The sequence below is a fragment of the Balaenoptera musculus genome, chromosome 2 (genome assembly GCF_009873245.2).
Source record: "Balaenoptera musculus isolate JJ_BM4_2016_0621 chromosome 2, mBalMus1.pri.v3, whole genome shotgun sequence".
Classification (NCBI taxonomy): Eukaryota; Metazoa; Chordata; class Mammalia; order Artiodactyla; family Balaenopteridae; genus Balaenoptera; species Balaenoptera musculus.
Window position 1 is genome coordinate 175,271,924 of NC_045786.1, and position 13,834 is coordinate 175,285,757.

Below are 13,834 nucleotides of genomic sequence, written 5' to 3' on the forward strand. Positions count from 1 at the left end.
GCACCCTCGGCCACTCCACAGACCACCTGTGGATCTGAGCCTTTGTTAAGAGGTAACAGATTTTGGGGGGCTGTATGTTTGGGAAATCTGCCTAATTTCCATTTTCAGCCAGAAAGAGGTGGGAATTTGGAAACTGCTTTCTGCCATGCTGCTTCCGTCAAAGGGGAGCATCCACTCTGGGGTCTCCCAGGACCCCACCGGCAGAGATCACCTGGGCCGTGCCATCATTTCCCAGCCTTTGGTTAAAGTTAGACGTGACAACCCAAAATATGCCATTCTGCCTCCCCCCCCGAGATTCAAACTCAGATGCTGTCATTTTACTGTCCTCACAGCTGCCCTCCCTGCCCCCTGGCTGCAAGCCGAGCTCTCCCCTCCCCTCGCCGGCCCAGCGTCCAGCTGGGTCTCCAGCTTCTCCTCACGGGAGTCCCAGACTCCACAGGCCCCAAATCCGAACTCTTCCCCGACCCCGCTCTGCTCTTCCGCCACCCACCCAGCTCCTCAAGCCAGAAACCACTGCTCCCCTCCCCCTCACTCCCCGTCTAATAAGACATCAAGTCTGCCTCTGATTCTGTGTCCTCATGTCCAGCCCATGTGCTTGAGGAGGGGGCTTCTTGAATTGGGAGAGACAGGCTGGCACACGGTTAAGTGCTGACTGGTCACCTGATTCAGACGTACAGGGTGTAGGAGGCGGTCACTCACACCCTGAGCAGAACAAGCCCAATCAATCAGCTACCAAACCGTGGTTGAAAATAAACACGGTTAAGACTACAAAGAAGTCTAAAATACTTACTGAAATTAGGCAACAGAAGAGGCCCACAGCCGCTCTCATCACCCCAGCGGCGAGCGAGGAGACTTTCAGCTCCACGCTGGGCCAGCAGAGTCCAGTCCCGAGCAGCCCCAGCGGCGGGCAGGTCTGGGCCCATCCTCCAGCCCAGGCGTGAGGGGGAGAGCTGCAAGAAATCCCCCCCGAGCAGAGGCAGCTCTCGCAGAAGTGGGGGTCGGAGAGCAGAGAGAAAGCCCCTCTGGCGGGCACTCTGGGGTTTCTGCCACCAAGTCTCAATCAGCGTCACAGAGCTGGGTTCAGAGACACAGGCCTGGAGAGACCTTGGCCATTGTGTAAAAAGGAGCCTGGCTTCCCTGATCTGATGCCTCCACGCTAGGGAAGGGGTCCTGAGTGACCACACAGACGGAAGCCGAGAGATGCCCAGGGACCCAGTGTTGGAGTCTGCCAGCCCAGGAACCAGCCACATGGGGGAGGAAGCAACAGACAGCCAGGACACGTGACAACGTTTATTCTAAAAATGAATGACGAGGAAAACACAACATCAAAATATGGAGGGAAGCAACGCAAGCAGTGCTTAGAGTGGAATTCACAAACTCCAGAAAAGTAACCGAACTGGGATTCATCGCTGCCTGACACGTCTCAGTACTTCAACCTGCATTGCCTACGAGCTTTTTAATCACCTTCTCGTGTGATGACTATCTCACATCACTTACTGTCCATAAAGATAACTCGATGTATGTTTATTAGCGACGGTTCAGAAGTTTCAGCGTGAGGACCTGCCACTGGCCAAGGCTTGTACCTTGAACTGCCCTCAGGCTGGGGACCCTCCGCAGTCTTTGCTTTCGAGGGCTGGCTGCTGCCTCCCTCCACGAAGCCCCACTTCCCCTCCCTCCACGTGCTCCCGGGACACCGGGCCCTGCGGACAGCAGCAAGCGAACTCCAAGTCCTTCCGGGGGAGGCGCTGGCCGGAGCTCAGCTGTGCTCAGAAGCAACTGCAAACACACACCAGGACTCGCTCCCCACAAACCCAGCTTCCTGACCCGGAGCCCAGGACCAGCCCAGGAGAGGTGGTGGGGTGAAGGCGGCAGCCTTCCTTTTCCAAAGTTTACAGACACGTGACCACACGCACACGGGGGTTTAAAGCCCCGCCCCGCCCCGTCCTTCCATATTCAATTCAAATCCATCGCCAGCAACTGGCCACCTGCCTCTGCTCCTCTCTGGAGAAACTCTGATGCTTCCAGAGGAATCGGTGTCCAGCAGGGCCCCACCTCGCCCTGCCCAGGACGTCTAGGCCATCAGCACCTCAAGGGAGCTGCCGAAATGAGTGGGTGGCTGGAAAGAACCCGAGGAGCAAAGGGAGGAAGGAGGGGTCACTAGCAGGGGCAGAAAGGAGGCTGGGGTCTCAGCCTCTCAGGGGTTGGGGACCCTAAAGCCGAAGCCTGGCTATAGGCGCTGCCCGCTCCCCACCCTGAGCCCTGCCTGTGTCATACTGTGGAAGGCTGCCAGATAAGACACTGTAGCTACCCTGAAACTGAGCAAATGTTTTAAAAAGATAGAAATGCCATAAAGACACAAAATACCTCTTTAGGTTTGTTGCTTATAAAACATACACTTAAGCTACTTTCCACAAGGAAATACTTTCAAACTCTGAAGGAAGCAACCCTTGGATGTTGAGAGCCACAGCCTGCCTCTCACCCACAGCTTCCTGACCAGGCTAGGCTCCCACCATCGGCCCAAATCCAAGGGCGCTGTCCCTCACCTGTCTTCTGCCACAAGAGCTGGGGTGGGGAGAGTTGCCTCAGAGCCCTGCGAGGTCAGGTGATGAAGTCGTCCCACAGCCTGCCTGTCAACAACCCACGGGGAATCCCTTCGCAGCCCCACAGTCTCCCTTAGATAATCTGGCTGAGCTCAACTAGGGTAAAAAGACCCACTCGAGGACTACGACATGGTAGATAATTGACAACACATTTCCACTTTGTTGGATAATTTTTTAATAAAATGAGGTGCACACCACTGACACTAAGAATGGCATATGCGCAAAAGAAAACAACCCTTTTTGGCTAAGGGCTGGAGAAGGAAGAAAAAGCACGAGAAACGGGAAACGTGGGGTGGGTGTGCAGAGAGTGCAGTCTCACTTGCAAACAAGTGAAAAAGATCTAAAAGTCGCGGGCGGTCTCGGTGCCTGGGGCAGGGTCACAGGGCACACACACCACCCAGCCAACCCCACCGTCAACGACCCTCAAGATCGAGGGCCCACAGATGACATGTGTACAGACTTCTTTAACCCTAGACTTAAATTTATGCCACCACTCTCCAATCCAGTGGTGCACGGACACGCGCCTTCCCCAAACACACTGGCACACTGGCCCTGCTGACGCGGGTCCAGCAGCCCGGCCAGGCAGGGGCACGCGGAGGGCAGCATCTTCGGGAGGAAGGTCAGCTGTGCTGGGAACCCGCGCAGGAGGGGCCCCGAGTCACAGACCCTCTGGAGGCACCGCCCAAGACACCTCAGGGCGCGCATGATCTCCAGGTAGACCGTACCTGACCGTCGGCTCTGAAGACACTTATACATAAATAGGCATAAATAAAACCCTCCAAAATCTACACTGAAGTCTAACTGAGACGTGGCTCGCACAGCAGATCTGGTAAAGGCACCACCGTGCAAGGCCTTCAACTCTGACCTCGCTCTGACCGCAGCAGTGGGTATGGGCAAGGCTCACACCCGAGTCTAAAGTGGAAATCACAATGTGTGGACACTGCAGACTCAGGGCAGTGACGCTTGTTGGAAAAAGAACAGTGTGTGTTAAACCTTAAAAAAAATGAAATACACCAACTGCAACTGTTTAGGTTATAAAAGTTTCTAATGTAGCAGCAGAGAATGTTTATAGAAAAAATATATTTTTAAGAAAATAGCTAAAAAAATCTAAAGTGATAAAAGTATTAAAAGTTTAAAAATATATCTTAAGACAAAATATTGCCCAAAACATATAAAACTTAATTTTAGAAAATTCACCTATCTAAAGTTGGATGAGGCTGGATGCGGAAGGGGGCTGGCATCCTCCAGCGGGGCTGTAGCAGGACACAGACGAGGGCCCAGGGCAGCCGCGATGACCGGCCTGCGGGAAAGCAGCCCAGCCCTGGGAGGGAGGGAGAGAGGGGGGAGCGGGCGGACCGGATGCTGTTCTGGGTCGGTCTCCTAATCGCAGACAAACCAGAGGCCAGCCCCGGCTGCAGGGCAGCGGGCACCCACACCCCCAGCGCGCCGGCTGCTTTCGTGGGCCTCGCAAACACATCTGCTGTGTGCCGCGGCCGCGGCTCAGGTCTCCACCAGGATCTCCACCACGTGGTCCAGCTCGCCCAGGTCCGACTTGCAGCCGGCACTGGGGGACGGGGCAGCCGTGGCGGCAAAGGCCTCCAGCCCGTCCTGGCCCGACTTGGCACCGCCCACCATGCCGGTCAGCACGGCGTCCAGGTCGTAGTAGGAGCCGTCCACGTCGGAAAACAGCTCCTGCACCGCACCGGGGCTTTGACTCTCCAGTGTCTCAAATATCTGATCGAGCGACTTGTGAAAGCTTCCTCTGTTTTCTCGAGGACCGTCCCCGTCCCAAACGCCACCGGGAGGGGCCCCGGGAGCCTGCGCTGCTGGGACCACTTGGAGCTCAGAGGCCGGGTCTCCGGGGTCATGGGCTGGGCGCGCCCCCTCCCGCGCCGAGCGGCACAGGATCTCCGTGGACACCAGGCGGTCGCGTGACGCCCGCCCCGCGGTCTGGGGCACCGGCACGCACCAGCTCCCGTCCTGGGTCATCTCCTCTTGGATCTGCCGGACCGTGTTGGCGATGAGGACCGAACGGCACAGGTTGGGCTCCACCAGCATGTGGCACAGCTGGAGCTTGACCAGCGACATGTCCAGGAGCGACTGGCGCTGCAGACTGTACGCGGGCGCGGCCTCCTCGTCCTCCGCGCACTTCCTCTTCAGCCCTCGCGCAAACATCGTGCCCTGCGGAAACCGAGAAAGATGCCGTTGAGCCCACTTCCGGGTCCCCGCAGACTCTGCCCCAGGTTCAGTCTCAACGTCAGGAGTGACCCACGCAGACAGGGGCGCGGGACGGGGCTGAGGGGCAACTCCAGGCGGCTGCAGCCCCTGCGCGCCTCTGGCTCAAACCCAGCCACAGAGACCCTGTAAAGGCTGTTCTAGACGCCACCTCTAAATCGCAGCGCAACCGTCTCCATCAGAAAAGATAAATGGGGCTTCCCTTGTGGCGCAGCGGTTAAGAATCTGCCTGCCAGTGCAGGAGACAAGGGTTCAAGCCCTGGTCCGGGAAGATCTCACATGCCGCGGAGCAACTAAGCCCGTGCGCCACAACTACTGAGCCTGCACTCTAGAGCCCGGGAGCCACAACTACTAAAGGCCGCGGGCCCTAGAGCCCGTGCTCCGCAACAAGAGAAGCCACCGCAATGAATCCTGCGCACCGCAATGAAGAGTAGGCCCTGCTCACCGCAACTAGAGAAAGCCCGCGCGCAGCAACGAAGACCCAACGCAGCCAAAAATAAATAAAATAAATTTTAAAAAATAATAAATGGACCAAAAATAGCATAAATGCATTTTAAAGAGCTCGGCTGAACGGGAACACCGACTTTCCGAGTGTTGGCGCCTGGGAGGGAGGAGTTTGGGCACAGCACGGGGGCCGCGGGCAGGGCGGGGGCCTCGGCTCGCTGGTCGCTGGCGCTGGCGGGCTGAGTGACGCGCAGCCGGCCGACTGAGGGGTCCTGGCCACCAACAGCCGTTCCTGCACGCAGGCGCAGGCTCCTCAGTGCTTTCACCAGCAGGGGGCCCCCACGCGTGCCACACAGCCCCCCTGAAAAGCTGTGCCCCAGAAGTTTCAGGGGAGATGCCGGACCTGCAGGGAGCCCCCGGGGCACTGGCGGAGCAAGCCGGGACGAGCGCTCTCCCGCCAAGGGCGGGCTCCGCCAGGCTGGGCTCTGCCTGCTCGCCTAGGCCACCCGCCCCGCTTCCAACTCCTCCCCTCCCTCCGTGTCTGGAAGGCCCAGGCCCAGGGGCGGGGTCCTCACCAGGGCTTGGGGCAGCCTACGGCCACCCTGGCGGCATCACTCAGAGTGGACTCCGTACCAGCACCACGGCGTGACGCTGCTGGCTGGTTCCTGAGCCTCACCCGGGCCGATGCCAACCGGACGCAGCCAGCTCGCTGCACCTCAGCTCCCAGAGGCAAAAGTACAAGGAAGCTGTCCCTCTGAACAGACTCCAAGTTGGGAGACCTTCGGGGAATTAAAAAGCGGAGCAAGAAAGGGCCCCAGCATTCCCCCCACAAGCACCCTGGCGAGGTCTGTCCTTCCAAGCACAAAGTTAAGTTATAATGCATGAACTGTCTCTCTTTTCAAGTTCATAAAGTAGATAAACATTTTTATTTCAGATAATCCATTTGAGTTATTCATCAAGAGGGTTAGAATTTTTTTTTTTAATAAATTTATTTATTTATGGCTGCATTGGGTCTTCACTGCTGGGTGTGGGCTTTTCTCTAGTTGCGGCGAGCGGGGGCCTCTCTTTATTGCGGTGCGCGGGCTTCTCATCGCGGTGGCTTCTCTTGCTGCGGAGCACGGGCTCTAGGCGCGCGGGCTTCAGTAGATGTGGCACGCAGGCTTAGTAGTTGTGGCTCGCGGGCTCTAGAGCACAGGCTCAGTAGTTGCGGCGCACGGGCTTAGTTGCTCCGCGGCATGTGGGATCTTCCTGGACCAGGGCTCGAACCCATGTCCCCTGCGTTGACAGGCGGATTCCTAACCACTGTGCCAACCAGGGAAGTCCCAAGAGAGTTAGAATCTTTTAAATACGCTAATTTTTGGATTTCCTTCTTTAAAAAAAACCAAAACCATCCCGTGGCCCCCTGTGGCTGCTGCTGGCCTATGACTGCGGCGTGGCCAGGGGCTCTGGGACCGGGTGGCAGCGCCTGTGCTGACCGGCTGATGGGAAGCTCTGTGGTGAAGGAAGAAGCGGCCCTGCCCCCACCTGCCCCCAGCCCCGCCAGCCGCAGCCTTACACAGACGGAAAAAGGTCCCCTGTCGTCTGAATCTCCTTTCAAGGTCGTAGCTCTCACCTCCTGTGTATTTAACATTTAAAAAACTTTTTAAAAGTGACTTCTTGGGCATTTATCCCAAAGAAATGAAAACCAATGTTTGTACAAAAATATGTCCAAGAATGTCCACAGCAGCTCCACTCGTAAGAGCCCCATACTGGAAACCAAGCCCTTCAAGCGGGGAGAGGCTGCCACTCAGGTGCCAGCACACAGCACGGAGGAGTGACCAGTGGCTGGGGGACTCGGATGGGTCTCAAGGGGGTCATGCAGAGCGAGAAAGCCAATCTCAGAAGGCTGCCCAGGGCAGTCTCCACCTCTGTAAGGACCCTAACACAACAGATGGGTGCGCGGCCAAGGGTGAGCCCACGGGGCTCTCTGGGGCGAGGACATGGCTCCGTGTGGGGACCACGGTGGGGGGTCCAGGAAGTGCTACGTGAGCTCCGACTGCACAGAACCGCACACAAGCGCGCACGCACGCACGCACACACACACACACACACACGAATCAGCTCCGTGGCTGCTCGGAAGCCAGTTTCCTGGTGGGGATGCGTGTCTGGGCATCTCACGCAGACGCCCACGCTGGGTGGCAGGGCAAGGATGCACCTCCAGGACGCTTCTTTACACCTGCCCCTGGACCCGTAACCATTGATATTTCAAAACAAAAAGTTTAAAAACTAAGTGACTATAGCTCATTCCCCTCAAGACTAATTTCCCCAGAACAGCAAACAGGTCTAACTTATCAACATAACCCCGAGGCCACAGCCAATCGTAACACTTGCACACACCCGCTTATTAACTGTCTTTAAGTGAATGACAGTGCAACCGGGCAGGACACCATGGGGGCCTTCCCGGTACAGGCCTTCCCCCACAGCCTCTGCTTTAGCTCCTCTCCGAAGTACCCAGATGATAGTAATTGATGCACATTTCCTGAAGTTGTTTTGCAGATGTGAAAACCTCCCCCACCAAATGGAAGACGTTAACCACTTGATGGCCAGGAGCGAGCGCGTAGCCCCAGGCCTCCCGGAGCCTGAGGACTGGTCCTGCGAACCCCTGTGACAGCGCCCTGTTCCCTCAGCCATCAGCCAATCAGAAAATCGTGCACGACCTGATCGCGTACCCTGCGACCTCCCCCCCCCACCCCCGCCCCTTCCCTCGCCTGGCCTTTAAAAATGCTTTGCCGAAACCCTTCGGGGAGCTCGAGGCTTTTCAGGGCAGGAGCCACCTCGTCTCCGTGCAGGGCCTGCAATAAGCCTTTCTCTGCTCCAGTCTCTGGTGTTTCAGTTTGTTTGGCCTCAGTGTGCATCCGGCACACGAACTTGCGTTTACAAAAGCAGCAGCTTACCACCAAAATACAGGAAAAATACTTCAGTGACTTCTAGTAATAAGGGATTCAGGTTTTTTGTCTTGGCTACAAATTCAACTTTTACAGTCTTTTTCCCCCCAGTTACTTGTGTAAAAGTCACTGGCTTAAATTGTCTAAGCATATTGAGAATTACTATAAATTATGTCAATAAAGACGTAATTTATTTATAATATAAATTAATTTATAATTAACTATAATTAATTTATAATTCATATGAATTATGTCTATAAAGAGACACCCTGTGTTGGGGTGAAAAAAATTAAGTTTCAAGGGTTCCTCTGTGGCAAGTTAATCACCTCTGGCTTTTAGCATCTTTTCGACCAAACCTAAAATCCTGACTCTGCACAGCGACCAATTTAATTTAGGGCCCAGGGACTTCCCCGGTGGTCCAGTGGTTAAGACTCCGCGCTTTCACCGCCAAGGGCCCAGGTTCCATCCCTGGTCAGGGAACTAAGATCCCATAAGCCCTGCAGCGTGGCCAAAAAAAAAAAAAAAAAAAAAGATTATTTAAGGCCCAAACCAAACTCCCTCGAATAACACAATTAAGCCTGAGTTTACCGACAGAGGCAGTCGAGCCACCCTCCACGGGCCCCATGCAGCTCAGGTCAGCGGCCACTCAGGCTGGCGGGGTCGGGCCGGAGACCACAGCTGACCCACAGCCAGGAAACCCTGGGACCCCACCTCCCTTTCCGCGAGGGGTCCTCAGAACGCCCAGCCCACGAATTCACGAGTGGTCAACCCAGGGGGAGCCCCAGGGGCTGAGCTCAGGGCCGGCTGCAGCCCGGTGTAGTCAACACCTGGGGCAGCACTGCCAGGAAAGAAGGGCAGAGGGCAGGCTTACGGCTATTCGCTCTGAGAGCCGGAAGGGACACAGCGATGACACCCGATCCGCCTGGGACACCCAGCCACCATCACAGGAACCAGCCCAGGAAGCAGCCCGCTCCCTCCGCGCCAGACCTGCAAGAAGTCAGACCTCCATCTCTAGTGACAGCCCACGAAGCCCTACAATTGCCCTGTGACATCCCCCCCAATGGCCTGGCTTGATCAATAACCCACGGCTTCCACGGTCTTTGTCCTCGCTTCCGACTGAGGACCAACCGGAGAAAACCAGACGTGCCCCAGCCGTCACAGTGGCGCCCGGGTCTCGCCGGCCGTCCAGCTTCCCCAGCCCCGCAGCCCCCATCAGGACCCCCGAGCCCCCTCTCCCCTGCTGCCCGAGTCCCTGCTCAGCCCGGTGGTGGTAGTGGTGGCGGCGGCTCCCTGGCCGCAGCAGCTTGGAATAAACAGCCTCTGCTCTCCTCGCGAGGCAGCCTTCGTTCACCTCCACAGTCACTGCAGATAATCGGGAAAGAAGCAGAAAGCACAACACAAAGACACTCGGGAAGCAGTCACCACGCCGGCTCCCAGCGCTTCCCGAGCACGTTCTCCTCTGCGTGTTTGAGTCTCGGCAAGTCCTGCTTTCCTTGCTCACCACACCTTCCCTGTTACTCAGAACTTTACCACCACTTCTGACAGCCGCGAGTCTGTCCCAACATACAACGCCCTGATCATACTGACGGCTTACCCAGGGCTCTGCCCTCCCAGCCTTCCAGGCGGGTGGAGGCGGCCCTCCCAGCTCCAGAGCTGACTCCTCAGCGCATCTGCAGGGCGAGGGGCAGCGCGACTTTACCAAGCTGTCTTCAAGGAAGGAAGAACCAATTCTCCCTCCGCCATTTCTCCTGCACTGATGTGTCACAGCTGCTGGTGAGCTCCCCCTGCGCTTCACCGACGGTCCCAGCCCCAGCTAGACCCCCCCGACCACATCCCTACCCCTCCCACCCCACACAGCACTTCTGCCTGCTCGGGCCCCCCCACCAGCCGGTTTCACCACCCGACATAACATTACTTAAGACTGAAAATCAGCCAGTTGAATGGGTGAAGTGTGGTGTATCTGACAACGGGACACCACTTGGCAAACAAAACCCACCATGAGACGCAAGGACACGCCACGATGGATCTCAAAACACCACGTGAATATGAGTAACAAAGCAAGAACAGGAACACAGGGACCGTACTGCTATGTATATGAACTCACTGAACAGGCAAAGCTAACCCAAGTTGTTGCCACTGATGAGTCACGACTGGCGGGAACTCCCTGGGACGGTGGGAATACAGCCCCTCCAGATGGGCGCCTGGGTCACACGAGAGGATGCATTTGTCAGAATTCACTGAACTGCACAACTAACATCTGTTCGTTTCATTGCATCAAACTATACCTTCATAATAAACAAAAATGCATCAATAACCAATGTGATGGGGGTGGCTACCACATTAAATCTAAACACTTTAGATACTGCCCCCCCCCCGGCGCCCCGATGGGCAGGCCAGAACACATACAGGCTCCAAGTCAGCCCAAACTACTCCCCACAAACGTTCCAAAGCCTAAGCGCCTGTTACTTTGTGCCACACTCCACAAAGAAGATGCTGGCCGACTTCCATCTACGGAAGGGGGCGGCCCGTGGACAGTGCCCGCCATCCAGAGGCTGGGTGAGTGGGTGGGGTCACGATGACCTCAGAAGGTGGCCTGCGAGGGTGCCCCCTCCTCAGACATCTGTGTCTGGGACAAAGTCAGAACAGAGCACGGTTCAGAAGGGACCCTGAGAGATGCTCAGGGCAGAGGTGGGGACCCAGAACCCCTAGGCTGGCCTGGTGGAGCACAGCTCCCTGCCCAGCAGCGATTGTGGCCGGAGGGCACTGAACCCTTCCAACACGGGGTGACACAAGGCCCTACGCCTCCGAGGCTGTCCTAACTGCAGAGCCTGACTCACCGCTGAGTGCTGAACAAAAAAATGTTAGGCATTAGCCACCTCCGTCACCTCCACAGTCGTCTCGCCACGTAGCTGGTTAAACACCCGAGGCCCACCGAGTCCCCACAGTTAGCATGTGCCACACAAAACCCTCCAACATCCCCGGACAGCCGGCCGCCAGGGTTGACCCCCGTGGCCGCACAGCACCGCCCTCAGACCTCCTCCAGACCAGGCGCAGGCCGGACAGAGGAACATGAAGACGGACAGACAGGTCAGGAGTTCCACGTGGCGGTGAAGCCGGGGGGGCACTGCGCCCGCCCACCCCGAGCACTCCCAGCAGAGGGGACCCCAGTCACAGCCAGGTCCCCGTTCCTGAGCAGCTCTCACGCCACGTGGCCACCATCCCAAGAGCCGGTGGAAAATGCAGATCCCCAGATCCAGAGCAGCAGGGCTGGGGGCGCTGGGGATAGACTCGTCACCATGACCTTCAGCCACGGCCAAGCACTCTCGTGAGTTTCAGGTTTCTAAGGCAAATCAACGTGAACACTCTCAGTTTCTGTCTCACTATCAGATTGGCTTTGAAATACTCATCAAAGAAACCCGAAGGCAGAGCCGGCAAAACAAAATTCTGAGAAGGCTGCTTCTGACTTGTGTGGCGGTCACCCCTCCACTATCGCCTGTCTGCAGCTTTCATAAGCTAGCACTAAAAAGTTGTTTTCAAGGACTTTTTTTTTTTGGCTGTGCCGTGCAGCTTGTGAGATCTTAGTTCCCCGACCAGGGACTGAACCCGGGCGCACAGCAGTGAAAGCGCAGAGTCCTAACCACTGGACCTCCAGGGAATTCCCTCAAGTACTTCTGTTACTTGGAATAAAATACACAAACCTTCTCTGCCTGGGAATCCGTTCTCCTAGCAAGTTGAGGGAAACTTCCAGCCCTCCTTCCAAGATAAAACCTGTCATTCTCTCTCTCCAAAAAAAAGAAAAAAAAAAAAAAGGTCGTAACTGATTTTTTTATTCTGAATTTCTACTTTAATTATAATACATGGTGAAACTTGAAAATAAAGAGCAATTGTATGTAGGAAGTTCATACAATATTTAACTTAATTTTGTAAGTGGACAGTATCTTCTTTGGCTCATTTTAACCTAACAGTAAACTCAGTCTGGCTGTTCTGTGTAAGCAACACAGGGCCCCACAAGAGGAAACACGGCGATTTCCAGCAGAGGGAAACCCTCTACTTGGACCACAGCTTCTCCCAGCAAACAGTTACCTGGTGGATGCTTTTCCTGGGAATCCTGCTTTGGGGACAATAAGCTTTTGAAAATGTAGAGCTGTGCTTGCCTCTGACTTGTGGAAGTGAGTGCCTGGTACATTTCCTAGTCCTCTGACTGCAGCAGGATGTGGCGGAACAAGGAGCCCACTGAAGACAGCTCCCTTAGCAGCCAGGGTCTGGGAGTCCTCCTCCCCCCATATCCTGCTCCCCTCCCTGATGTCTGTCTCCACTGGACTGGGCAGCTTAGGCCAGCCTGCAGGGGAAGCAGACAGAGCGCCAGCTTCAGGCCACCCAAGGCTGGCATTCCTTGCTCCCTGATACCCCCTTGACCAGCTTAGAGAGAAGCTGGGTCTCCTACAGTATGGGGAGGGAAGCTATTGCAAAATATCCTTAACATTCCTTTTCAAAGCAATTAAAACTGAGACACAAAGTAAAAGAACCCAAACTGAACACTCGCAGGCATGCAGCCTACTACAGGGAGGCAGCCCTGCCCTCCGGGGTTCCAGAGAAAGGTGCCCCTGGCCGGGCCATTTCTGGAAGGCAGTATATAGTATTGCAAATCCCAGTTCTGCTAAAAGGACCTAGGATGAAATTCAAGTGTTCCATCGCTAACACTCACCACCCACTCCTCGCTCTACAAGGAATGCAGATTAGGAAGGAAACCTAGAAACATGGACAGATGGGTGGATAAAAGGATGGACGAATGGATGATGGATTGGTGGACGGGTGGGTAGATGGGTGGATGATGGATGGAAGGATCGACCGGTGGGTGGAAGGAGGCGTAGAATGAGGGATGGATGAGTGACAGAGGAGCGGCAACTTGGTGGCACTGTGGTCAGGGCTGTAAATCCAAGTCGGCCACACAAGTGGCTCCCCAGGGTCCCTACAGGTCTCCCAGGAGGGTCTTCGTGGGAACCAGGAGGAGCAGGAGGGCCTGCACTGACCCCTTCCAAGTCACAGGTAAGAAGACAATGTAGGGACTTCCCTGCGGAGGAGCCCAACAGACCCATCGTAACTGTTTCTCCTCTTAAAAAGAGCCCCCAATTAGGTTAAAGGCAAGGCTATATATTACTTTTGACTTGAAATGGTGCGGAACAGCCAAAGTTTAGTCTGCGGTAGCAGAGGGGGAATCCCAGGAGGCCGGTCACTCGTCGAGCTGGCGGGGGGCGCCGGTCATTGCGACTGCGCCCCCTTCTCCGACGCGCCCCCGGACCCCCAAGCCGCCCCCTCCCCCGGACTACCCCCAGCCACCCCCAACTCCCCAGGCTGTCCTCAGCCCTCCGGGTCCCCCGCCCCAGGCCGCCCCCCAAGGACCCCACAGGCTCCCAGGGTCCCCGACCACGCCCGAGCCCTCCCGGGAACCCCGCCGCCGCACAAAGGCCCGCGCCCCGCCGAGAAGCTCACCTGGCAGCCCGCGTCCGCGCCGCCCGCGCCACCGCCGAGGGAGGGGCCGCCGGGAGGGGCGGAGCCGCCGGGGAGGGGCCGCCGGGGGCGGTGCCGCGCAGCGCCCACAATGGGTCGCCGTGGCGCCGGCCGCCCCGCCCG

The 13,834-nt window shown here is 56.6% G+C and overlaps 1 protein-coding gene across 10 annotated transcripts; it reads right to left on the minus strand.

The window, feature by feature from the left end:
- Window positions 1–916: 916 nt before the first annotated feature.
- On the minus strand, window positions 917–13,748 carry CDCA4 (cell division cycle associated 4). 10 transcript variants are annotated; one of them, XM_036844092.1, is made up of 4 exons: window positions 13,694–13,709; window positions 9,075–9,190; window positions 6,835–6,894; window positions 918–4,781 (listed from the first exon to the last, which is right to left on the minus strand). In XM_036844092.1, the coding sequence occupies exon 4, from the start codon at window positions 4,773–4,775 to the stop codon at window positions 4,101–4,103; it is 675 nt and encodes a 224-aa protein (XP_036699987.1). In that variant the 5' UTR covers window positions 4,776–4,781; window positions 6,835–6,894; window positions 9,075–9,190; window positions 13,694–13,709; the 3' UTR covers window positions 918–4,100. The 10 variants fall into 10 exon arrangements, 9 of the variants coding, with proteins under 9 accessions (XP_036699985.1, XP_036699984.1, XP_036699986.1 ...); XM_036844084.1 differs by lacking the exon at window positions 13,694–13,709 and adding an exon at window positions 9,290–9,306; XM_036844086.1 differs by lacking the exon at window positions 6,835–6,894 and having other exon boundaries at window positions 13,694–13,725.
- Window positions 13,749–13,834: the final 86 nt, after the last annotated feature.